At 39.3% G+C, this 27,528-nt stretch overlaps 2 protein-coding genes across 3 annotated transcripts; both read left to right on the plus strand.

The window, feature by feature from the left end:
* Window positions 1-61: 61 nt before the first annotated feature.
* asf1ba (anti-silencing function 1Ba histone chaperone) lies at window positions 62-7,052 on the plus strand. The gene is made up of 4 exons (XM_028598609.1): window positions 62-507; window positions 1,854-1,969; window positions 5,305-5,481; window positions 6,488-7,052. Exons 1-4 carry the CDS (start codon window positions 399-401, stop codon window positions 6,677-6,679), a joined length of 594 nt encoding a protein of 197 aa, XP_028454410.1. The 5' UTR covers window positions 62-398; the 3' UTR covers window positions 6,680-7,052.
* Window positions 7,053-7,901: 849 nt separating this feature from the next.
* Window positions 7,902-26,336, plus strand: prkacaa (protein kinase, cAMP-dependent, catalytic, alpha, genome duplicate a). Of its 2 annotated transcripts, XR_003694360.1 has the most exons (11): window positions 7,902-8,708; window positions 16,291-16,352; window positions 16,857-16,985; window positions 19,889-19,987; window positions 20,080-20,162; window positions 20,246-20,372; window positions 20,485-20,580; window positions 20,771-20,893; window positions 22,523-22,687; window positions 25,171-25,446; window positions 25,554-26,336. XR_003694360.1 is itself a non-coding variant. In XM_028598594.1 (10 exons), exons 1-10 carry the CDS (start codon window positions 8,663-8,665, stop codon window positions 25,294-25,296), a joined length of 1,056 nt encoding a protein of 351 aa, XP_028454395.1. In that variant the 5' UTR covers window positions 7,902-8,662; the 3' UTR covers window positions 25,297-26,336. The 2 variants fall into 2 exon arrangements, 1 of the variants encoding a protein (XP_028454395.1); XM_028598594.1 differs by having other exon boundaries at window positions 25,171-26,336.
* The last annotated feature ends 1,192 nt before the right edge of the window (window positions 26,337-27,528 follow it).

Raw genomic sequence — 27,528 nt, forward strand, 5'->3', positions numbered from 1 at the left:
CTAGCATGGATGTATTAAGAGACCACTAGGGGGCGATTGAGGCTCTTTGCCTTTCCTTTGATGGAAGCGGCTCCTCTTTCGCGCACGTACCGCTTGCCGTAGGCGCGGTGGAGGACAGTGGAAGCGGCGGGAGAGCGTTATTAGCATATCTCTCCTCAAATGTAATAACCGCTAACGTTAACGTTAGTTAAACATTGATTAAGTTAGCAGTGCGCATTTAGTCGTATCATTAGGGCTTAAGTTTGGTAAAACCAAAGGTGTTTGGCAGATAAGTATAATACTGGCGACCCTGTTACCGCTTCTGTCGTTGTAGCGTTGTTTTTTAAGCATTCCCCGGGAATCTGGTTTTGAACGTTTGTTTTTGGTTAGCTAGCCCGTTTAGCGCTGCACCAACAACAATGGCGAAGGTACAGGTGTTAAATGTGGCTGTCCTAGATAACCCGAGTCCCTTCGGAAACCCTTTTCAGTTTGAAATAACGTTTGAATGTATGGAGGACCTTCCCGAAGGTAGGTGCCATTGCAAAAAGCTGTCATATTGTGTGTCCGAAGCCAAAGCTTGAGCCTGTTGCTAACGTTAGGTTTATTCTGTCAGTAACGTTACTAGAGTTTGCTAACAGCTAACGCTAGGTTAGCTACAGTAGCTAACTTAAGTCAGAAAGATAAATATGTGAAAGGTAACATGACGTTACAAGGAAATAGCAAAGTAACGTTTCAAAGCTTGACTGAATAAGTTCCCTGTGGTGGACAGATTTCTCGCTATTTGTCTTGCATAGGTCAGATCCGTGAAACTTTATTTTATTTTTCGTTATCTTTTCGTAGGAATATTGAGTTTGCATTCCTCAAAACAATATAAACATATGCAAAACAGCAAGCCTATATTGACATTGCATGCAAATGCATACGTAAATTAAAATAGTAACGTTACATAATAAAAGTAAATATAATGTTACTTGAGGCAGGGCATTATCACCTTCCAGCAGTCAATATAACTGTGCTCATTTAGGTTTCTGCACACAACCAAATATATCACACATCATTTGTATTTTGAGACCCTATCAGTAAATCAGTAATTCTGTCCTAATCAAAACACCAAAATTGAGACAGAATGACATTTTTATATATATATATATATATATATATATATATATATATATATATATATATATATAAAAAAAGTGACATTTTTATAGTTACACTAACTATAAAAATGTCACTAATGATCTTGGGAGGATTGTAAATATGGACACAGCAGAGTTAAGTGTCTACTTTAGGGCTACAGCCACACTACTTTTTTCAAAGTCTACTTCTGCAGCGCGTAGTCCAAACGTTACAGTATAAAGTTAATGTATATATTGTTATTGGTATACCAACAACTTTGCTGCATTCTTTATTTTCTTATTGTAGTATGTGGATTATTATTCACGCATGGAATGGCTAATTTCTATTTGTATGTTACACAACAGTTTTGCACAGTAATACATTCCCTTACATTTTGATCTGTCTCTGTAAATGTGACTATTTGGACACATTTCTGAATATCAAGCTCTTGCTATGGAAAGTGAATGCAAAATCACATGAACTATGACTTTCAACAATGTGAAAATCAGAAAAGCATGTACTTAGTGGTTGTATTTGATAAGCTTTGTGGCGTTTAGTAATTTTACTAGATGAGGGAGAAATATAACAAAATAAGTTAGCAATAATAATAATAATGATGATTATAATTGGCATTTTCTGTTCAACATCTAATTGGTTAATGGAATAATTGTTTCAGTTCATTCACTACACACTACTATAACTTTGTGTTTTATTGTGAAAGATATCTTTATTTACTTTGTTTTGTTTTTTAATAGATCTGGAATGGAAGATCATCTATGTTGGCTCAGCAGAAAGTGAAGAGTATGACCAAGTCCTTGACTCCGTCTTGGTTGGCCCAGTACCTGCTGGGAGACATATGTTTGTGTTTCAGGTGTGTTTGGTTGGGGCAACCTACGGTAACTGAAAAAGTGCTTTGTGTTGCTTAGCCATATAGCATGCTGGGAACAGTCATTTCTAACTTGTTATATTACACCTTTCAAAATTGGCAAGTGCATCCTCCTCCTTGCATCATGCTTCCTTGCCTTTAACATTTTGAGCATGGGTAGGTGACCAAAATGTAGCCCCCCAATTGGTGTATATTAGGGGTGTGACGAGACACTTACTCCACGAGACGAGACACATCACGAGATTGGGTTCACGAGAACGAGACGAGACGAGATTTTAAAAATAAATTTGAAGAAATCCTCAATGATGAAATATATGAATGGAAAATGGTTTTTTTATTCAACTGACCTTGGCTTCTTTGTAGAGGTTTGGGACTACAGTGCGAGTTAAATGCGCGCGTGATGGGATGACGTACCTCGTTTCCAGTGTGTGGAGGAGTCGCCGAAATCCAACATTTTCCACCACAGAAAATGGCCTCATATCAGCTGCAATGAAAACGCCTATGTCCCTCGTTATTGCCGTGGCTCTTGCACTTACCGGTGGCAGAGATGCAAAGGCTTTTAGAGTTGTTTGCCCTTTTAATGTTTTCGTCATGGGTGCAGTAGTTAGTAGAGAGCTGTGGTGGTGCTGTAAGTGTTTTTGCATAGTGCTCGTGTTAGCCGCGGTATACGGCATTTTTTTTTCTTACAATGTTTACATATTGCGTTCGTCTTGTCTGTCACTCTTTCGCCGTTTATTATTTCCGCAGGAAAACCAAAATGTTGCCACACAAATGATTTAAAAGTGGCAGGGGGATCTTCAATAGTAATTTCACGCTCCATCACGCTGACATAACATCGCCTCACGAGACAACTTTTCACCTCGACGAGAAATCTCGTCACGTTTTAATCTCGCGAGATCTCGTAAAACGAGATCTCGTCACACCCTTAGTGTATATCATGTCACACTGTAGGTAGTTGTTTTTGATATAGGGAGTGCTTTGTTGTTGCACAAAACATTCAACTATTACACAAACTCCCGGGCAGTTCAGTGCTTGCGTTTCGGCTGACAAGTCTGAACTCCGGTTACATGATTGTCCACCGCAGCATGATGTCGGCAAAATGCACTGCCCCCATTCAAAACGAATGGAAATACCTGAATTTTCACAGACCGTCTGTCAGCCAACGCAGGCAATGTGAATGAGGCCTAATACTGGATGGGATGCTTTATGTGAAGAAAGTGGCTACTAGAGATCAATCGATAAATCAGCCGATTTTTTTTCCCAGCTATAGTATAATGTCCTGCCCAGTACATGTCTTGGTCGTAGTTGTTAAAAAAATCCACTGTAACCTATTGACATTTTTTTTATATATGTTATGGGTTGTCTAACGAAAATGGACAATGGCCGATATACCATTATTTTAAACTCTCAAAGATCAATATCAGAATTGGCTTCAATAAATCTTTATCAGTCCTGCTAAAGTAGCTACTCAACATCTTATTATAATAAGCTGACTAACAATGTGGACATTAAAACCTCAGCAAATAAGATTTCTTCAAAAGCCGTTTCAGTTCAGCAAAAAGTACTCATAATTCTCTTTGTTCGTAGCATACTAACAGAGGCCGGCTTCAGCAGTCTCTTGTTCTACATGCTCAGCAGGATCATCTCAAGTCTGTTTGGGGCTAAACATGCTCATAAACTAGAAACCTTTTATTGTGGAGCATCAGTTAGACATTATAAAAGGGTCTTAAATGTGACGTAAATGCATTTGCCTCAACTATATTTATAATTGTTAGTAAATATCAGCAAATATCAATTCCAAGTGGTGTGCATTCATTTAAAAAAAATCTACTGCAATGTAAAACTTTATTTCAACTATATGGCATTTTAACTTGGTACTGACTTAAGGTGAAACCAAGTTTATGCACTTGTCATACACATATCACATTTACATCTATCTTTAAGTAATCAGCATACTGAACCTTTATTTGCATTATGTTCTACTTGTTTCACTGCATTATCTGTAACTATTGATTCATCTGTAACAGTCCTTCCAAAAATCCATTTTTTTATGATGAGGGCAAAAATCCTTGATTATGCAGCACGTTTTCTTAAAAAATATTCATGCAATTTTATGTGATAAAATTGTGGGAACTTGCAAAAATTGCGGGAACTTGCAAAAACTGGTGATTCCCCCCAACACCCTGCTTTTCGATGATGTTCACGTCACGTAATTACTTCACTTCATATCGTTCCCATGGCAACGGGGAAATGGCTGCTCTTGTGTCAAGTAAACGCAACATTTTTCAACTTTCTGCTAAGATATGTGACTTTTTTGCAACGAAAATGCGGGGATTACAAACTCATGCAAGCCCCGCATATTTTGCGTGGAAATCGGCAACTTATGCGGTGAAAGTGCTGCGTATTTGAAAAAATGCTGCCCCCGCATAAATATAAAAAAAATAAAAAATAAATATGCGGCTGATTAATCGCGTTTTTCTGGAGGGACTGCTATAAGCGATATATAGCAGTACTATAAGGCCTTTTAAATAAACCATGTTATAATCCATTAATAGTCAAACTGACTGAATTTTTACAAGCCTGTATCTTTCATACAAACAGATTTTGATTAATCCCGTTATAGTCTCGCTTGACAGCACTGCAGAGTCAGGTCTGGCCCCTCCACACATACACTCCTGGATAGAAGATAAAAAATGGTCTGGGTTGTTTGCATTTCTTTAAACCAATCACAATCGGGTGACACTAAGCTCCGGTCGCAGCAACGGTAGATCTGCAAATTGGTCTCAGAAGGGAAAAATAGCACATACAATACTAAATGACGTTAACTGTTCACACAACACAGTAACCTGAGCTTGATAAATTAGCTGGATAGATGGTTAAACGTAATTTGTTCCTATCAGTGTGTATTTTTTTTACATAGCAAATCCCCGCCAACCGGTCCCAGTTAGATAGAAAATGTCATAAACATATTCTTTGTACATTATTACAGTCATTCCCCCAAAAGAACCAAGCAGGCCTTCTTTGTTGGACAATCCAAATAATCTTCAAAACTTGCTATTGTTAGCATGTAGCTTGCTAGCTCGGAAGTTTTTTGTTTTCTGAAACTACCGGAGTTTTGCAATGCGAGGGACATCCGGCGAAAGATCGGTTGCGCTGGATGTTCCAGCAATTATCAGCTAAATGTTGTAGATCCTGACTAATCTTATCCCAACATTGGTGCAATAATCCCCATTTGACCAGATACAGTTAAAATTCTGGAAATGTATCCAAAAAGTTGCTTTATATGTCCGCACATCTAAGTGTCGTGTTTCTTTTAACAGGCTGATGCCCCAAACACTGGATTGATTCCTGAAAGTGATGCTGTTGGTGTGACTGTAGTGCTGATTACCTGCACATACCGTGGCCAGGAGTTCATTCGCATTGGTTACTATGTGAACAATGAATACACAGAACCCGAGCTTCGTGAAAATCCACCGATCAAGCCAGACTACACCCAGGTCAGGCTAAAAGTTGATTTCTAGATAATCTGAGTTCTGATTATTTTTAAATTATGTTTTTAAATAAAACTTTGGATAATGATATTTCATGAACTTTAATGTATATTGTTCTGTCTGGTTGAAGATGAGTTTTTAAGGAATTTGTCAATAAAAATACACCATACAGACATTAGGTGAAATACATACACTACACAACCCTAAGAACATGCTTTTTGTTGTATTAACCGTTAAAATAGCAAAATCAATCAAGCTAAAGGTTTTCATCAAACAGCATGGTGTACTAGGCTAATACTTGCAGAATTGAAGCTTTTCTTTCTGTTGAGCCTGCACTTTGAAACAGATTATGTGATCCTTCAAAAATTACTAGTAATCCTATCAAATTCCCTTGGTTATATAACTAGTTCAGCAGAAATGTTACTTCTCTGTGAACAGTGTTTCAGATAGTAACTTCGGTAATAAGCCATTGTGAGTTTTGCTGTAATGAAAAAGGATTTTGTTTGTAACTTTTCACTCACATTAGCCACGTTGTAGTTTAATTTAGCTTATTATATAGTTGTTTATTTGATTATTAATTGTTGAATCAATGCCATTTGGCACCTTTTGTAACATTCTTATCTACAGGGTTCACATTTTCTTGCCCTAAACATAGCTGCCAATTGGAGTGGGATGTATTGCTTACTAGATAGTAGCAATATGCATATTAGCAAAAATCAGCTGCAATGGAAAATGAACCAGTCTTCTGGAGAAAGGTTTTCAAACATGTTCAGAGTGTTTCCATTTAGGTTGTAAAATATGTACACACTATGCAGACATTTCATGTTTATCTTAGTCACACCAGTAATGTGTAATTACTTTACTGTTGCTGGTGACCAAGTTTAGGCCAAGTTAAATTGTCTAAAATCTCATCAGATTTGTGTCAGTTACACTGAAAAGCCACATTAATATTCTGAAGTAATGGAAATATATGTACAAAGTATTTATATATATTCCTGCCTTCCTTTTTCAGCTACAGAGAAATATTCTGGCATCAAACCCACGTGTGACCAGATTCCATATAAACTGGGAAGGCAGCGCAGAGCGAATGGAGGACTGTGAAAATGTGGATCCCACGTCAAACTCCAAGCTCCCTCCATCCTGTCTCCCAGGAAAGGCCCCACCCTTAGGGATACTTCCAGATAACTCTATGGACTGCTTATAGAGACCACTCGAGCAACAAAGGTGATGGAGAATGCCTGTGGACATTATAGTGGATGTACAGACATCTTTGCCTTACAGCTGCCCTTATTTACCTGAAGATTGTCAAAAATGAACTCTCATCTTGGGCTTCAGATGACTGTTTGTTTCAAGGAAGATTATGAACATCTCACTGGTATAATCATTACTTACAGATGGGGATTTCCTTACCATGATGTTGAAAGCAATATTGAAGTAGTTTAACTCATGGGAGGGGGGAAAGGTAACTGAAATAATGCAGCTGAACTGAAACAGCACAGAAAGATGATTCACCTTCCTTCCTTTTGTTGGTGCAGAACTAATTTGTACCCATTTAAGAGGATTTCAGCACTGTAGCAATAGGCAACTAAATTGAAATATGTTGCTGTACAGACATTTGATAATCTGCCATTATATTTGTGTTGAAATGTATTTAGCACTTAAACCTTTTTCCCACCTAGATTGTTGAGTTTCGGATGAACTACATCACTTAATTCATGTTATTTTGTTTGCAACTTTTTGTTCCGAATAAAAAAAAAAAAAAAAAAACATTGTATTTGTTAAGATCGGTGTATGAAAGTTTCTGTGATAGTGAAAACTATGTTCCTTCTTATCACTAATCTTATATTCTTTACTTTTTGCAATTTTGATTACAGAAGCAGGAAAGCAAAATATAAACCACGTTTAATGCATCTTTGCTGAAAACATCTTTTCACACTTGTTCTTGTTAAAAATGTACAAACGGGTATTTTTCATTATAAGGTTAAACACAACAGAGTGCCAACTCTGTAACACAAATACCACTGTATGTATTTTCACATTTTACTAAAAATAGCCTGTGTTAACGTCATACCCAATCACAGATCAGTCGTTAAAGGGGTGGCTAGGCTACAGAACTGATACTGATCTGCAAATAGGATTATGCGACAGCGTTTGATTTGTGTCCTGCACTAAACTCAGTCTGATAAATACAAGCAGCTGATATTTTAAAGCAAAATGCTAAAATATACAGTTACAAATGTACAGTTACAGTTATGGGCGTATTGGCTACTAGAGAGTCCGGGAGGCGGGACTAAATAATTTGACAGACGAATCGCATCAACGCAATGATTGGATGAATTGATTCTTATCCAATCAGCACTTGAAATGCGACTTCTGTCACGTTTAGTATCTCTGTATGTAGCCAATCAGAGCGAGCCAGAGGCGGGACCCGGTGGATGGATGACTGGAGTTTCCCTTGCGGTCTGAAGATTAATGGAAGGGGTCTGTTGATCTTAGGAATCGACTGTCAGATGGTCGGTCCCAGGAAACCATTGCACTTGATGCCTGGTTTAGAAACGAATGGAGAGAGATCGATTTGAAATAACCATCAGCGGCAAAAACGAATAACCTGGACATCACTTTTGTTATCCAGGTCTCAACTGAAAAGGCCTGCCTACACAGATAGCACCTGGTTAGTTCAGGCCAGGATACGACTGCGAGGGACGCTAAAAGCTAACGCTAGCTTGCTCGTTAGATAGACGGAAAAACAGCTTTCGACGACCTGTCTAATGCTCTGGACTGGATTTTGGATAAAACAAATCGTCTCTGGAAATACAGGACAACCGAGTTCCATCTTGATTTGCCGGTGCTCGCTTGGAAAATTGACGAGCTAACATTACAAAGCTAACATCTACTGGTCATCTCTGCAAGAGTTAGCTAGCGTGCTAGCCTAGCTAACCAAAGCGTTAGTGTTAGCTGCAGACTTGGATATACACGCTTGGTTGGAGTTATCCGAACTCCCTAAGGAGAGGTGTTGGAGGAAACATATTAAACGTTACACACGGTAGTCAATAATGATAGCTGCTAGCTAGTAGCTAGCTGTCAGCGTCATTGAGACCAGCGACTGCGTTAGCGGTGTAGCATCATTCAACGACTTGTAAAGGAAAACTCAGTCCGAGCCCAGGTACTCCACCATCAGCCTGCCATCATGGGCAACACGCCCACCGCAAAGAAAGGCAATGAGATGGAAAGCGGTGAGTAACCTTAGCTAGCTAACGCTTATATCAAGCCGTCTATCGTTGCTGTTTTGCTATTTCCTGTTTCCCATAATAGCACTGAAATCAAAACTACAACTTATCACCTGTATAATTCATCAAGGCCCGGAGACTCTACAGTGTAGAGTCTACACACTGACACCATATTGCTTTCGACACCCTGTTATAATATGTAGAAGTGATGGAGCAGTATGCTAAACTCTCCTGGCTTGTCAACTTAAAATGAAAGATACCTGTGGCCATTCACATCTACATGTAAACTTCAAACAAGGTGTTATACTGTGGCACCATGTTGATCTCAACTCAACAGCAGAGGATGTTATTCATTCTCTCCGCTGATTCTTTGGGAAAGCTCGTGATTAAAAGCCCCAGGTTATATTCAAAGGAACCAGTGATGATGATGATGATGACCACAGCTAGCCTTATACAACAGTCATAGGTTTCTCTGTGGTTCACGTGTTTCAGATGGTTTCATTCCCTCTTCTCAAAAGGTTATGAAAGGCTGCAATAACATTGCAAACATAAGCCCTGGTGAGAAGTGTTCTGGTGCACTTTTAATAACGTAATTATATAACTACAAAGTATTCCTCTGTGTATACATACAATGATATGTTTTAAGAAACGCAGAGATCTGAAGCAAGAGTGGAGATGCACATATTTCGTGATGTTTATGTAAGTGATGGGTTGAATCTTAACGCAACGTCTTATCTAATGTGGACCTGAGCATTGAGTCCCAAAGCTCAATGCTCAATGCATTTGACAGTAAGCGAGTAGAGGGGAGTTAGTTGTTATCTGGGAAGGAAAAAGCCACCAGGACGAAGTCATATGATGCATGAAGGCGATCCTCTCCAGGCAGAAACTTTGGAGTTGAGGAGTCTCTTGAACATCATGTGATGAGCAGCATTTAAGAACAAGGACACTTGTACGTGTGTATGTGTGCATGCAAGACGGAGAGCAAAAGATGCTGTGCTTATGCCAGTTGTGTGGCCTGTTGCTCCCCATAACTTTTTATTTTTTTATTTTGGTAATGAGCTTCTGGAACATCAGATCAGTTTTTATTACTGTAACATTAAAGGGACTTTTGTAAAAGCTACCAAAATAAATGACACAGTATACAGTATGATCCTCAGAGTTTAACTACTAAATGAGGGAAACTAATTAAATTTCTTAATAAAACGCTTTATTCAAAGCATTTTGATTGAATTTTTTCCAGTTAGGATTACAAGACTTAGAAAAGGCCTGGGAGGACACCGCTTTATGTTTTTATCCCCAACACCATAAATAACGCTTAAGTGTGCAAAGTCTGAACAGGCATCTACAAAATGAGTGTCAGCTCCTTGTTGCTGGTAGAGACTATGTGTGAAGAATGGCCTCCGGTCCCTCTGTAACCCATCACTGGTAACCCCTGTAACATGGCCCAAGCCTTTCAGGTGTTATAGCAGTGTAATAGATTTATTTTTAATGCTCAATAAGTAATGTAAATAGGGGGATTCATAGGTTAGATGACAGAGGAAGCACTGCTGGTGGTAAATTTCATGTTCACATATCATGCTTCACATCCTTATCAACCTGATTACTGCGGGTCCACCCTGATCTCCAGAGACCGGTGCCAACCAAGGGTCCAGAGCCCACACCCAGGAGTGTAATTTTCCACAGAGCAGCTAGAAACGAAAGACAACGTGGCAGCCTATTATGGTTTCTGCAGAAAATAGTGTTGTGAGCTTGTTCTGGTGCGCAGGGTCTCTTTTCACTGACATTTCCAGGCTGGAGAAGACGAGCGCAGAGCCAATGCACTAGTGTACAAAGCTCATTTCTGGCCCCAAGGAGGAAGCAGGGCAGATAGACCCTGTGTGAACTGCAGCAGGAAGTGAAGGAGCAAGGAAAGTCCAGCCCAGGCGTTTCACAGTTGGTCACCGCCTCTACTGCTCTTTAAACTAAACACAGCTAGCCATGATAGCTTGGAAATTTTGGCCTGTAAGACGACATTGGTATCACATATTCTGGATTTCCCGTTAGAACTGCCGGACATACTGGAGTTTTGAGACTCTGCACTGGTTATCAGCTGGCTTCCTCCTGCCTTGTATGATGTCTGTTATTCACAGGCTGGCAGGAAGGCTGTTTCACCGAGCCGGGCCTGGTCCAGGGGACACAGGCAGTGGAGAAGGCAGACATGACCAACCACAGGAGGAGCTAGAGGCTTGCTGCTGGAGTGAGTTCATTCTGTAGCTTGACAGGAGCATAGGTTATGGATGGTGCTGTAGTCCATCCTATGTCCCACTAGCTTAGTCGGTCCCAGGCTAAGCTAAAACTTGTACATTTAACAGAGATAATCAAGCTGTTTTTTTTCTTGATAATGTTTGATACTAAATTCATATCATGACCTGGTGAGTTGAGCGACTATTGGCATTGGTGGAGTGGTCGTGTATACAAATAGACACACAGAGGAGCCTGTTGTTTGTCTGTGCTCTGTTGCCTATTGTTTCCAGTTACAGTTCAAAGGAAGGCATTTCTCGGTTACTGTGGAAGTGTCTGTCAGGCACCATTCTGCACAGCTTAACACTATCAGCCTTAAAGTGTTACGCAGTGTAACAGTGAACCTATTAAACACACATGTACTTTATTTTTTGTTATAAAGCTCTTCTTGTGTCATTATCCTCACTGGTAGGGCTCTCGTAAATCTGCCTGATTGAATGAGTGTTTGTTTGATAGCTTGGAGCTACTTTCCTCACCTTAAACCTCATGTTATGACATAAGGGATTGTTGTACTGAGTCTTTTGCATTTTAAATTGAACCTCATATAATGAGGTGGCACCCTGTCAAAGTGCAACTCCCTCTATATATAAATGTCTGTCAAAGTGCAACTCCCTCTATATATAAATGTCTGTGTGGTTCATGTCCTGCGCCAGCTTTGCACAGCTGGTTTGTGTAACGGGCAGGTTGGTGTTCGGATCACTCATCACTTCCTGTCTCCAGTTAAAGGGGCTTTGTTATAAGCCTGCACTGATTACCAGTGGACCTTACTGTTGAAATGCCAATCAGTCACCTCAGATAAGCTTTCAGCACTGAGTTGGCAAGTTGACATGCTGCCACTGAACAATCCTAAAATGCAAAATCCAGCAGCAAGCAAATCAAAATGCTGGATGGAGTTCAGTGATCTGAAAAGGAACCGCAGTTTTCCTTTTGGATTTTTCTCACAACACCACACAGGCATAGTGGTAATCCTTGTTGGTCTTGTAAAGCTGCATTTACATTTACAGGCAGTAATACTGAAAATACCACATAGCCTCTATACTGTATACATGTAGCTTATTAGCTTTTAGCTTCCCACCATTGAAATCTATTGGCAGGAAGTTTAAAAATAACCAACTAGATTTTGTAAAGCTAAAATAACAATGTAATAATAGGCTGTACGCTAAATACTAAACCTACTCAAGTTTAGTTTGGTACAACCATATACTGTAGCTTCACTTTTTTGTGTAATATAGGCTACCTACTATAAGTATAAAATACACTGTAACCTATACAGAAAAACCGTGTGACTCTGTTTGATTTTTCAGCCAAGGGGTCATGGTAATACTGCACAGCAACAACAAGTACACAATGAGACAGATGCACATGAATGGAGGTGAATGGAACATGAATGTGTGATGTGACCATTGATTCAGTTTGTCTGCTCCTGAATTGGTCAATAATTTAATGAGTGAATTCAATTCTTACAGTAGGATGTAAAGTAAATTCCCATTGGTGGTTTTGCTTTTGTTCCTCACCATTACACACATGAAAACACACTCCTAGTTTACATGCAGCCCTGTTAGCCCTCTCTCTGATTTATTTTGCACCACATGAACAAGGCCTGGTGTAGCCTGGGACCCAATTTGGCGCGCTTCACAGTTAAATGTCGGTCAGCTCGCACTAATATAACCCCTCTGTTCCTGCGTCAGAGTAGGCCAGTAAGGCCCCGGGGAGAGATGTAGGATTGATTTTTGGAGGATCAATTCAGCACTGGCACTACATACAGTGGACTATCTGGTGCATTTGGGCAGGGAGAAAAAGTTTCACTGTTTTCACGTTTCTGATTTGCTAGTGTCTCCTTGAGAGAGCCACTTTTATGTTTTTGAAAACATCCAGTTTTACTGCAGATGTGCCATCTGATTGGTTCTGCTAATTAGAGAAAGTTTCAAGACTCTAGATGTGTCTAGTTCATCTCAAGGGTCTTCACTTAGGCCTAGTTTTCCATAGGACTACCTCTCTAGGTTGGATAAATATACCAACTAGTGTTTTATGCCCCTCCCCCTGATGATTATGCCCCGGTTGTGTGTGTGTGTGGGGGGGGGGGAATGGCAAAGAGTACTTTGCGTACAGAATAAATATTGATACAAACCAAAGCAAGGGTCCAATTGATCTGTGTGAGCGTAACAGGAGCAACTGGTCTCCATGCTATGTTTAACGACACACTGGATGTGGCTGCTACTTTCTGATCTTGGTACCCGGCAAAGTGACAGTCACGGGAGGGACTGAAGACATCCTACTGGCAAGAATACTTGAATGGTTTCTGTGGATCTGACCACAGTGCTCTTAGAGGGGGAGGATAGGTCATGAATTAGTGACTGTGAGGAAGAGGCCAAGGAAGCAGAACAGGGGAGACTTTGCAGGGCTAATGTGTGACAGGAAGAGCTCCAGAAGGCATGCAGGAAAGAGGGAGTCATCATCACGCTCAAGTGAATCAGGGTCGCGCTCGGCAGATGCTGCAGCACCAGAGGTATCCATAGTCATCCCAGATGGTAAGGAATTTGGGGTTACAGGAGAGTTGAGGTGTTGAACCTTACTTTATCACCTGTAATTACCATGATGGTTATGGCAGCCAGGCCTCCGAACAGAAAGAGAATTCCTCACAGACAGCTGTTGATTTGGATATTTAGCTCCCAGCTACTTGTGCAGCAGCTGCGCCCACGTCTTTTCCCTGAGCAGCTCCCAAGTAATGACCGTAATATCCCTATTTATGGCTCTTTCTGGTTGGGAGTTGAGCAACTTTCACGGGAAATGTATTCTCCCTGTTGACCAGTCTGCCTCCAGTGCTCTCAACATGTTTATACGAACTTTGGTCTTTGCCGTTCTTGCTGGCTTTCTCCCATCCTTTGTTGGAGCTGTTGGTCTTTGGAGAATTTGCAGGAAATCACATTTGTGTGTGTGTGTGTGTGTGTGTGTGTGTGTGTGTGTGTGTGTTTTTTTCTTTGTAGATAGTTGCTATTTGTAACCTTTTCATAATATTTTCATATCAGTTTTATACTTTAAACCTATGTAAAAGTCCATTACTTTAACTATTAATTTCCAGAAGTTGGTGATTACATAATTTACTATGCACTTTCACTATTGACAGCTGACTGGCTTTATTTAAACTGTGACCTTGGCTTTTGTTTTTGCATCAATTAGGCTACCTAGGCAGATAGACATTCCACATTATCCTGAATAGCTTTTTAGTATTGATGTAATTATCCATTATATTTACTTTCATCTCAGTCCTATATTTATGAAATCTTGTGTCCAAAATGTTGAGCATAAAATGTAAAGCGTGCTTTTTTTTTTATGCTTTTGATTTATATTCCTTGACGTAAATAAAGACAAAATTAAAACTATTGTCTTTTTGTCGACAGATGTGCAATTACAACCTCAACCATCGTGTGTCCCAGGCTAACAGTAGAAAAAGCTGTCCTCCCTTACCTGCTAGGGCAGCTAGTGTCCTCAAAACTAGTACACGGATAGTAAGGAGGAATGAGGAAGGACTGGTTATCTACATGTTCCCACAGAGCACTGTGATTAGCCCCATAAAGATAACGGCAAGAAAAATGTATGGCTGCATATTACATTGTGTGCCAAGCTGTCAAACTCTTTCCACAGCGCTAAGTCTGTTGGTGTATAATAGTGGCATGTATGTGCGTATATGCACAGTGTTGCACATGTATTTTTTTAATTGCATGTCATAAACTGTTCACAATAACCAGATGTAGGGACTTCTAAAGGCATTGTAGCCTCATGTTAGACTGCACTCTTGGCATAGGATCAATTTATTATTCCAGATCAATTTATTTTTCCACCACAGTGGCATATTGGAGAACCCCTGACTTAAGTCTAAGGATCCACTTCTGAAGAAAAAGATTAAAAAAAAATCGTGATATCTGATTTTCTCCCTATTGCCTAGCCCTAACGTCCGCTATTGCTGTTTTCAACAAACCGTTGTGGCCGTCGCACACCTAAATCGGGCGCAGCTGCCTGTAGCCCCTTATCAGATGCTGATTGGTGCGGAAAGCTGGTAGTTCAGACAAAAACGCATCAGGTTGGAGCCTGACAAGATGGATTTTCGAGTGATACGTGATGCAGAGATTCTCGCGTGAACTTGTGATAACGCCAGAATCCAGCTGCTGCGCAAGGTAAATGGGCACCATGATTGATCAGCAAAGTCCTGTCTCAAACTCTAGATAGGATTAAGGTTTTGACTGTGGCTCAGCCACTTTTAGTCATTCTTGTGTCACTTTTGCGACACAATATTGGCTTGTTTGGGGTTGGTGTTTTGCTGCATTTATTTAACCATGTATTTTCACAATCCTTCCTGGTCCTGCTGCAGAGAAGCATCTCCACATCTAATGCTGGCAACACCATGAATCATATTGGGGATGATGAGGTGATGTCCAGTGTTTGGCTCACTGAACATAGCATTTAGTGTGATTGTTAGAAAGGCCAAATGTACTTTAAAATGACCATAGAACCTTTTTTCCACTTTCCCAGAGTCTCCCACATGCCTTCTGGCAAACACTATCTTGAGATATCACGCGTGTGGCTTTCTCTTCGCCACTCTCCCTTGTTGTACTCTGAGGGTGCCTTGGAGTTTTTTTTTTTTGTACCTTTCCCCTGGTTGGTACTTTAAAGTGAGCTTGTCATGAGTTGGTTTGGAATGTCCTTTTGTCTCCATTCATCATGGTTTTTACAAGGAAAATGACTCAACAGCAGTCCCAGGTGTATTTAACCTTTACTTGTCACACCTTGAAGGTGATCTCTAATCATCTTTTTATTGTGGCTTCCAAAAGCGTTTACTTGCACATGTTATGATTTAGGTGTGATATAATAACACCTAAATGCGAACCAATACTTTTTTGGACTATAAATACATTTGTAGTGAAGTGTTCTAATCTATGGGTAAAGTGGTGCATTATTAGCTTGAGCAGTATCCCTTTTAGATTATCATAAATGTTAGCATTAATTTAATTCTCAAATTCCTCCAAAATTACTTACTATTTATCTTGTGCACTTTCATGATTGGGGTAGAAGCAATTGTTTGGGACCCAATATCAAAGAAAGTAGCGAGTCTCAGCTGAGCAGACTGTCATGAGCTGGTCACGCAGACAGTATTTGTGTTAGTACACATAACCTGTATCATGCAGTATTGTGCTCTTCTCTGGGTCTTGGTAATTAGGTGTGATGACCTATTATACAAAATCCTGTAAGTCTGGACTCATGAAAACCGAGGAACTCTCTCTCTAATGAATATGCACTTTGTTCCTAATTACAGTGAAGGAGTTTCTTGCCAAAGCCAAAGAAGATTTCCTGAAAAAATGGGAGAATCCAGCACAGGTGAGAGAGTGAAAGAGAATGACTTGTCTCTCGGCTTAATCATCATTCGTTGCTGCTATGATTTTCTCATTCTTATTATTTTTGCAGTGTCATGGTACCTTTTGCTAATATTGTCTTTAGTTTTGTGTTAGACACCTTAGTTTTTTTTAACATACTTGTTCACTCTCAGGCAGACTCATGGAAATAGTCCTGCCTATTAACAAATTTAGTCCTATTTATTTGAGAGGAGTAGTGCACCCTCTGCTGGGCTAATGTTAAATACATAACTTTTTTTTCAGAATGAGAGCACCTCTAATGTAGACTCAATAAATAAAATCCAACATATCTTATTCACATCAAAACAATATAAATTATTTTATACAAATAAATACTGGTTATTGATGCACTTTCTTAAAGGTATTATTCAGGGAAAAACTGTGAACTAAATTAGGGCTTTTTATGGTATATTGCTGGCAAGTTGTTATTCACCCTTTCCTCTTACTGACAACCTCTTCTCCCCCTCAGCAAACTGCAGCATTGGACCACTTTGAGCGTTTGAAGACCTTAGGCACTGGTTCGTTTGGTCGAGTCATGCTGGTTAAACACAAAGATTCGGGCCAGCATTTTGCCATGAAAATACTTGACAAACAGAAGGTACAGTACTTAAAGACATGACTTTCAAGAGAAATACTACTTGGTAAATAAATGTGAATGCTTGACTTGGATGCTCCAGCTTGTATTTCTGAGATGATGATAATGTCTCTTTTTTTTTTTTTTTTTTTTTTTTTTGTAGAAATTGTATTTGTAAGTATGCCAAGACTTGGACCGTCTTAATGAGTGTTCATATGAGCATTTTCCTATTCAAACTTTAAACCAGAGAGCCAGGAATAATCCATACCTACTAACAAGTATACAGCCTGGAGTTGAACACAACTGTAGTCAGAAGTTTGTAGGAGAAGAGTATATTTATTTAACCTTCTGATCTTACAAATTGTAGTTCATCACCAGTGTTTGGCAAGTTACTTTCAAAATGTAATACATTAGAGATTTCTAGTTACTGTCATTAGTTGTATTGCAATATTACTGTCTCTGAATTGTAATGCTTTACACTACTTTTGAGGTATTTTCTCCAAAGTAACCACAGAAGTATGACTTGGCAGGTAGCTTGTGAATTTCACCACAGGATCAATAAAGTCTCATCTTCATCCAATTTAATACATCATAATTTATTTAGTCATAAAATGTTGTATTATTAATCTGAATCTGCAAAGTAACTAAAGTTATATAATAAATAGTGAAGTAAAAAATACAATACTTGTCTCTGAATTGTAGTGTAGTAGAAGTATATAGTAGGAGTAAATGGAGATACTCCATTAAAAGTACTATGGCTGGGACGATATGCGTTTTGTCCCGATTCGATTCTTTCACGATACGTGGGTGCTCATTCGATTTTGTATTGCAATTTTCATTTATTGCGATTCGATAGTATTGAGTATTGCGATTTTCTTTTCCTCCTTTTAACAAAAACAAAAGTAGAATAATACACTTCTAGAGACAATATATCATGAGACATTTCTAAAAACTAATTGTTTTCTAAGAAGAATGCACATCACATGTCAGTCAGTCAGTCAGTCTGACATGTATTTCATTTGTAACATAACGTGGATTTTCTGCCTTCTCTCTGTTTTTCTGGAAAATAATATGATGTAGTCGCTGTCAGTGGTACCATATAAACAGAAAATATTTAGGTGAATCATTGGTTAAATAAATAAATGAAAAATATTGATTCTAGGGAAAGAATTCATTTTAGAAAAAAAAGGTTGCAAAAAAATCACTATACATAGGATTTTTCGATTTATTTTTTTCCCCACTCCTACAAAGTACATTACAAATGTGGTGAAGTACAGTATAGTTACTTTCCACTGCTGATAAAATGTAATATTATCTAATATTTATGTGTAGCAAGCCTAAACGTTAAATCCCGACATATCTGTCAGTTGCTCGGACACACGGCCGTCTGCGCCGACGTTGGGAGACAGATGTTGTCTGTACATTTCTGGTTCTGGCTCTGACCACGGGAACAGCGACGGGACGGCACCTTGTTTCAGCGCAACGTTATAACTCCTGAAAATCATGGGAGTATGTCTCGCAAATGTAGAATCAGTCTCTGTAGTCATCTCAACCATCAAATTCCATCAACAGGAAATCACCTTGCTCTTTTACTCCGATTTTAAAAGATTTTTCCTCTGGTGCCGAAATGTTTCACTGTGTTGGTGAATAATTAAAAAAACAAAACGCCACTTAATTTGGGGTTAAAATGCGTTGTAACTCGCTTTACTGAGATTGTAACGGGTATAATGTTACCGAAATGTTATTAGTAATGTCTTATATTACTGCGTTACAGCAAAAAGTAATACATTACTGTAATTGCATTACTTTTGTAACTGGTCATCCCCAGTGTCATTTCACAGTTATCTCTGTGTATGAAGCCTCGCTGCTTAGCAGCTCCATGGAGAAAAGAGAAGCAACTGTTAGAAACTTTTTTGTAGCACTACAAGTGCATCTTCTGATCTTTATTGGCATAGAGATCACTGTTGTAAAAGTTCAAATGTCTTACAGTGCCATTAACCTACTCGTAAATGAGATACTACATCTCAAAGGCTATGCTTTCAAAAATTCTCTTTAGTGTATTGTCACTAGAAATACGCAGATCAGCTGATCATCAGCTGATGAAGATGCACTTGTAGTGCTACAAAAAAGTAGCTTCTCTTTTCTCCATGGAGCTGCTAAGCAGCGAGGCTTCATACACAGAGATAACTGTGAAATGACACTGGGGATGACCAGTTACAAAAGTAACGCAATTACAGTAATGTATTGCTTTTTGCCGTAACGCAGTAATATAAGATATTACTAATAACATTTCGGTAACATTATACCCGTTACAATCTCAGTAAAGCGAGTTACAACGCATTTTAACCCCAAATTAAGTGGCGTTTTTTTTAATTTTTAATTATTCACCAACACAGTGAAACATTTCTGCACCAGACGTCATCTAAATCCAATTTAGAGACCCGCACCCGCATGGGCCCTCCACCTCCACCAGTCCCTTTGGGATATATGTAGTCTGCTAATTTGTGCTTGATGAAAAATAAAGCTTAAAGTATGTTCACATTTTAGGGAATGTGATTCATATTTTTTCTCATTGATTATCCCACCCACTCTCAACCTATCCACTATTAATCAGAAATGTTCATTTGTATGACCAGGCACCGCGTGCGAACTGGTATAGCTGCAATCTGCACATCACTAATTATCACTGAAAGAGTTCCTGGCTTCACAACATGTTGATGTTACAGATTATGTCTGACTTAAAACTTGTGTGGAGATGGGAGGAATTCATGGTAATACTAAGAATAACATAAAAGACTATTTGCACAAGTAGTGAGCCTCTTTGTTTTTGTTTTTTTATTTTATTTTTGTCTATAATGATGATGTATGATGAGCCATTTTGGCACCCTATTTTGCCTGAAATAAGCCTCCATCCTGATCCCTTCTAGGTAGTGAAGCTGAAGCAGATAGAACACACACTGAACGAGAAACGTATCCTGCAAGCTGTGAGCTTTCCTTTTCTGGTGCGACTGGAGCACTCTTTTAAGGTGTGCATTAAATACTTCCTCTCTAAGCATGTTCACCTAATTTTTGTATGCGTTTTGCTTGTCAAAGTAAGACTTTGCTCATCGCTCTACAGGACTACAGTAATCTCTATATGATAATGGAGTATGTACCTGGCGGCGAAATGTTCTCACACTTAAGGAGAATCGGTAGATTCAGGTGAGTTGACTTTTAGGTAACTCGTAAATATTTCCGTGCACCACTGGGTTGACTGTAAATATTGTGCCTGATCTGTTTTGCAGTGAACCACACGCCCGCTTCTACGCAGCCCAGATTGTACTGACCTTTGAATACCTTCACTCGCTGGATCTCATCTACCGAGATCTTAAGCCAGAGAATCTGCTCATTGACCAGCAAGGTTACATCCAGGCAAGGATTGCATGTTTGTTTCATTAGACATCAACAATAATTAGGTTTCATTGGTCTCTATGCTCTTGCAAGTGTGTGGTCTGTTCTCAGAGCTGTACTCTTTGTTCCCCAGGTAACAGATTTTGGATTTGCGAAAAGGGTGAAGGGCCGAACCTGGACGCTTTGCGGGACCCCAGAGTACCTGGCGCCAGAGATCATCCTCAGTAAGGTAAGTGCTCAGCTGGGCCATTCATTCATTCATTAAACATGGGAATTAATTTAGGAAACCATTTCATTGTCGCCAAACATCAACTTCTGGACTGCAGTACAATTTACTGTCTATCGTTAACACTCTAATTAGGGGGAGTTTTTGTTTGAGGACATATCTGACCACCCTTTATTTCCTGTGGGTTTTCCAGGGTTACAATAAAGCAGTGGACTGGTGGGCTCTGGGAGTGCTGATATATGAGATGGCTGCTGGTTACCCCCCCTTCTTTGCTGACCAGCCTATTCAGATTTACGAGAAGATTGTATCAGGGAAGGTGAGTTTAGAGAAGCCTACCTATATAATCCATTTTTTATTGTTATAAGTAGTTTGATTGGCCCAGCACAACACAGTGCACTGTCCCTTAACAGAGGAAGTATAATTATATAAAGAGGATTGTGGTGGTTGTGTAGAACATTTGCAGCCAAAGTGCAAAAGTTAAAGGTTAATTGTCCAACAAAGAAACCTTTGCTTCCTGTATTCTCCCTAAGAAAGTACATATTTATTTTATTGTAAATAACATTCTCAAATACCTTTTTTTTTTTTTTTTTTTTTTTTTTTTTTTTTTTTTTAACCTTCAAATCACTCAATTTATAGACTAGTGAGTTGTCTTATTTTATTATGGAGCAATTCAGTTCGATTCAATGTTGAAACGATTCGGTGCGATTTGATCAGATACGATTCAATCAGAAAAATCCACTTAATATTTGTTTAATGTTAAAGCAAAGCTTCAGACCCCCGATTCGTAACATTAGAACGGGGCCATCGGTCGAATCTCGTGTATCGATGTAATCGTATCTGGGATAATACAACCGGATACCGATTCGTATCGCTGACTCTTTACACCCTTAAAAATGATATTCATGCACATTTCCAGAAATAAAGCAGATGATATAGGATTGTATTTTGAGATTGTAACAGTATGAAAAAGCAAAATGAACAAATTTCCAAATGAAGTAAATAAATGGTTAAATTACAATTGACAAAAATAAAATAAATGTGTTTTATACTAAATAAAAGCGACAAAATAAATCTCAATCTAAGAATAGGAACATAGCTCAGATAACGCAGTCTCGTAACATTGGTTTCCTACCTTTTATCTTCCCCCTTAGAAAGAGAAATTTGACTTTTGGCTTGTTTGTTGTAAATATGTTTTATTTTTAGAAGATAGAAATTCCATTAAGGATACAAAACATGGTACCATTAAGTTCTATGCATTTCTAATAAAGTACCTGGGTGTTTGTCTTGGGGGACATTGACCTAGAAATAACTGCAAACATGTAGCATGTGTCCTGGTGAACTGACAGCACATGTACAGCAGCACAGAGTCACGGATTTGTTTCACAGTTTATTAGGTACATACAGCAACACCCTTTCAGATTTTACATTCCAGCGAGTCATTTGTCATACAATGAATGGTATGAATAAGCCAGATAGCATTCCTCGCATCAGTTAGTGTTCATCAGAGCATTGGAGCTAACAAGTGTCCTCGGTGACGTTGAAAATGGTATCATAGTTAATGCTAGGTAGGCCCTTTTTAGCATCTCCCAATTGGCTGTCATCTCTGGCTTTTGTGCGTGGTCGTAACTCAACAGTGGTGAGAAAAGCAAAAGCTACTAGTGGTAAGCAACCCTGTGGACAAAAAGGGCTAACGCATCAGAGGGGTCAAAGGAAAGTGGAGCAGTGCAAAGAAGCAGACATGCCACAACCGGCTAAACCAGATCCAAATTCAACAAGAAAGGGTACAATGTCATTTTAGACCACTCCTAGCACAACGCACCACTCATAGGCTTGCACTTAAATTCAGGTGTTGGCCAGAGTCCTGCAGTGTATTTAAAAACAATAGCGTGATGTATAACACGCTGGGCTTGAGAACCCACTCTGACACTGCTTTTACTGCTTGCAGGTTCGCTTTCCCTCCCACTTCAGCTCAGACCTGAAGGATTTGTTGAGAAATTTGCTGCAGGTGGACCTGACCAAGCGCTTTGGCAACCTCAGGAATGGAGTCAACGATATCAAGGGCCACAAGTGGTTTGCCACCACTGATTGGATCGCCATCTACCAGAGGAAGGTGAGAGGGCCAGCCTTTGTACAGTAGTAATGTGTACAAACGGAGCCCACCTCCCATTTTGAAATCGGAAGAGCAGAAGAAAAGTGGTGCTGACAAAGGAAGATGGCTTTAATGAGCATTTGGTCAGTGGAAGTGTCTTTAGTCTACATATGCAGCTACGGGTAATTTCACACCATCTGTGCTTCCTCTGCACAGGCAATATTACATCGGAGACTAATGGGAAAATGTCTGAAACACACAAAACAAGCATTCCAGTTTTTTTTTTTTTTTTTTTTTAACAAAAAAAGCTGGTGGATTCAGTAGGATTACAGCAGCACAGCAGCATACCAGAAGTGGAACCAAGTCCTTCTCCATTTGACATTATAATGGCTATGTTCAGACTGCAGGCAAAAGTGGCCTTTTTTGGGGTCGAGTGACCAGGTCAGACTTCTTCAGAAGTAGTGTGAACACTCAAATCTAGCCCAGATCCGATTTTTTTTTTTTTTTTTTTAAATCAGATTCAGGCCACTTCCAAATGTGGTGCTGAATCAGACCCAGATCCGATTTTTTTTTTTTCCAATGCGGCTGCAGTGTGAACAACCAAGGCAGATTTAATGCGACTTTTACATTAATAACCCTCGCTGCGCCCTCTCTCTCCATGCGGAGGGGCTGGACGGGCCCCCTGCTCCCGGGGCGGACTATCCCCAACCGTGTTGCGTCGCCAGGGCGGGAACTGGCTCACGTAAAAGGTGTCAGGGGTCTGCGGCGATGTCGGCAACCCACCCGACCCATCTTGAAACACGGACCAAGGAGTCTAACGCACGCGCGTCACAGGAAAAGTGAGGGCCGGCGTGCGCCGGCTGAGGGGAAATCCCGGTCGGGCGCACCACCGGCCCGTCTCGCCCGCACCGTTGGGGAGGTGGAGCATGAGCGCGTGCGATAGGACCCGAAAGCTGGTGAACTATGCCTGGGCAGGGCAGACCTGTGTAGTAAATTTGCAGCTATAACCCCGCAAAAGGCCAAAATAGCCAATTTGTCTCTCTTTCTCTTCATTCTTCTCCTCCTCAGCACCTGCTCATTAATGTTTTGGCTGCCATTACACAAACATTTTGAAATAAAAGCGAAAATGCTTACTTCCTCCATAACGTCCCTAACTTTAGTGCAACAGCGTGCTGCGTCTGATGTCTTGTTATTGTTCTTTCGCGCATGCGAGTCAGTTCAAAACCGCAAACAGTTCACACTGGAATCTGATATAGGCCACATTGTAAAAGGTAATGTGAACAGCCCAAAAAAAAAAAATCTGATCTGAGCAAAAGATCCAAATTAGGCATTAAGACTTGTAGTAAATATGTATACAAACAGAACCACATTTTTTTTTTGGTCCACATAAACTTAGGTTTATTTGTATGAAGTCTCAATCACAGTTTTCAAAGGGCTTCACAAATTGAACATACTAAAAAAGGAACATGTTGAAATGCCCCCTTACTGACCTTGGACTCAGCAGGAAAAGCTGGGAAAATGCTGCACAGAGAGGGATCCCCCTGTCAGGGCAGTCAGGCATGTAATGAGTGCTGACAGTGTGCAAACATTAAATGTTGATAACACTACAGACTATTATCAATACACAGAATAAACACTATGAGAACATGCGATTAAAAACATTTCTTCTTTTTTTTTATTTTAGCAGGAAAAAAAATCCTTAAATATTACTTTCTCTGCCTGCACATAATACAAATAAATCCAGCAAGTTCATTCGTTTTCATACATTTTGAAATTCATTCTGGGAAATCTAGGAAACTACCAGCTGACTTAGGGAATGACAACACATGATGGGTGGAAATCACCAGAGGCCCCACAATACAATTTTATCAGAATACTTATGCCACAGTACAATATTATTGCCATTTTAAACACATTGCGATATCCTGCAATATATTGAAATGTATTACCTTTTTTCCAATTTCAAATCATGTCCCTACACAAAAACTTTGTCATTTGTTTTCATCTTGTTTCATCATCTGTTTTATCTAAAAAGATACGTTTCTCACTAGAAAAAGAAACTCAACTGCACCATCTAGTGGACTGAAAAAGCAATTGATTTTATTATTTTAGTACTGAAAATGTGAATTCTCATGTGCAATTTATATAATAAAAAAATCAATACCTGGAGTCTGGGTATCGTTGCAGTATTGCCATGGAAAATATTGTGATATTATGTTGTATCGATTTTCCCCCCAGCCCAACAACATGACAAAATGAGTCCTGAAATGTGTCTTCTAAGCATGCTTTCTTGATTGCATAATGCATTTTACTCCCGTTGTAATCAGTTTTTATGTTGCTGTGTGCAACTATAAATGAATATAAATCTGTTTTTAATTGTTTCACTATCTCCTGAGACCTATTCCAATGTCATCCAGTAGTTTATTGTCCCTGCTATGGCTGTGGTTCTCTCTATTAGACAACACTGCAACATTCTGATGATTTGATTCTCCTGTGTGTTCCAGGTGGAAGCTCCCTTTATTCCTAAGTGCAAAGGCCCTGGTGACACAAGCAACTTTGATGACTACGAGGAAGAGGAAATCAGAGTCTCCTTCACAGAGAAGTGTGCAAAGGAGTTTTCTGAGTTCTAGATTCCAACCATGAGAAGCAGAGAGAGAGAGAGAGAGAGAGACAGGGATTTAGAAAGTAAAAGGGGGTCGGGAGGAAGGAAGCGCTAGGGTGGACTGCTAACTTGCTTATTTGTTATGACGACAACAATGTAAAACCCCTCCAATGGAAAGGTAGGCAAAGTGAAGAAAGATCCAACAGAACCAGCAGTGTTGCCTTTTCTGATTGTTTCTCAACTGTTATCTATTCATTTTATTTATCCCTCTTGTGTTTGTGACAGGGGCTCGAGGAGATCAGGCATAGGTTGTGGCTGTCCAGCTATACTTGTATCTTTCTAATGGTGTAATGACATGTTTTTAGTCTGCAGGTTGAGGCATTGATTTTCTGTTAAGGTACTGAATCTGCTAGGCTCCCTTTTTGAATGGGCCCTCTCTACAAGCTTCTCAAAGAGTGATTGTTGTATCTTGTCACCCTGGTTCCCCCTCCATCTCTCCACCCTGAATCTGTCCAAGCAATACCAAGTCCAACAGATGTGCCTATCATAATGCCAACTGGTTGGAAAACTGTGTCGAAAGCATTGGTGCAGAGCTTTGGCTATGGTGGCATCAACCTTTTGTGTCCGTTTGGTTTAAAGCTTGAAAACTCTGCACCTACCTTTGTCTGCTAAATGTGGCATGATTATTGGGTAGTTGATGCACTCACTGTTTGCAGCTGAAAAGTGGTGACCTCTTTGATCAGAGTCAAAATGATTTCTCACAGTAAACTTCATCTAGGTCTTACTCCTTTTGGGGACCTGTGAGAAATGGTAATCATGGGGTTTGCATTTAAGTCTGTCTTTCTCTTAGCTGAATTTATTAGAGCATTTTAAGAATCCTATTGGTGATCATGTTGTCCTTTTTATGTCAATCTCTGTGCTTGTGTGTTATTTAGTGCTCAAGGGTGGGTTAAAAAGCTGTGGTTTCTCAGCAACTAACATTGTGGTCACACTCCTGACTATTGTTTATTTAATTCATAGTACATTTATACATGTATATCGAGATAGGAGATATATATATATATATATATATATATATATATATATATATATATATATATATATATATATATATATATATATATATATATATATATATATATATATATATATATAAAAAAAACCTGAAATATCCATCTTTTTCAACATTGTCTAATAGCTGTGAAAGTGAAATTAAGATTTCATAAATAAACAAATATAAATTCTGCCAAATTTGCAAATTGAGAACATTGCAAAGTTTTCTGTATGTAACTGATGGTGGTGGATTTTAATACGCAAAAAAGTAGCATAACGTTTCAACAAAATGTGCATGTTATTTTTGTACAATATCACTTTTAAAGAAAGATGGCAGAGCATTATGCTTTATTTGTGCTGAGGTACATGAGATTGTGGATAACATGCTTAACTATTAAAATGGACTCTCGGCTTCTCTATTTTGAAGATGGAACAAGACTCAGTTCAATGTGTCCAAAAGTTCTTCTGGGCTTTGTTCATTATTCAGTTATAGGGCAAAAGTTTGCTGATAATTGTCACTGATGCTTCTCCTTGATAATTTTTTTTTCTTCCTTCCCCATTTCTCTTGTGTATATACAGTACATGTAACACCTTCAGATAGATTTGCAGTCCAACTAAATTTTTGGGACTGTTGAGATTGGAGTGTTTTCTTTCCATTTTTCAGCTTTCTATGTAACAAATTAAACTAAGGAAGCTATCCTAAAGCTGTCCCCTTTTGCAAAGTTTATTTCTGTGGATGCAAGACAATCGCAGACCAAATCTTACTGCTGGTTTGTTGACTGAACACTTGGTTTGTTGAAGGATGTTCACCCCCCCCCCCATAGGCCCTAGGTGCTAGACTTTGTCCATCTCACTGAAAAGCTTCTGTGAATTGTTAGATGTGCATCAATTTGTCATAAAGTCTTGTAACATGACATTTTTGAGAATGTTTTTCAACTCTAAAGGATTTCTGTAGGCTTGAGTAATTATTTCCGCAGTCTCTTAATGTAATTGAGATCAAACAGGATACCTTTTTGAATGTCTTGAATTGTCTGATGGAGATGGTTCAATACTGTTTGGAAACGTGTGTATTTTTTAATAATACATGTGTCTCTGGTGAGCTTGGTTTTTCTTGCATGTGGTAAATCAACCCAACGTCAGGACATCTCCTGGACCTGAAACTTGTTGAGAAGTCATTGTTTCCACAGCCGACAGTCTTCTACGCTGT

Source organism: Perca flavescens, chromosome 15, assembly GCF_004354835.1.
Source record: "Perca flavescens isolate YP-PL-M2 chromosome 15, PFLA_1.0, whole genome shotgun sequence".
In the NCBI taxonomy this organism is placed as follows: Eukaryota; Metazoa; Chordata; class Actinopteri; order Perciformes; family Percidae; genus Perca; species Perca flavescens.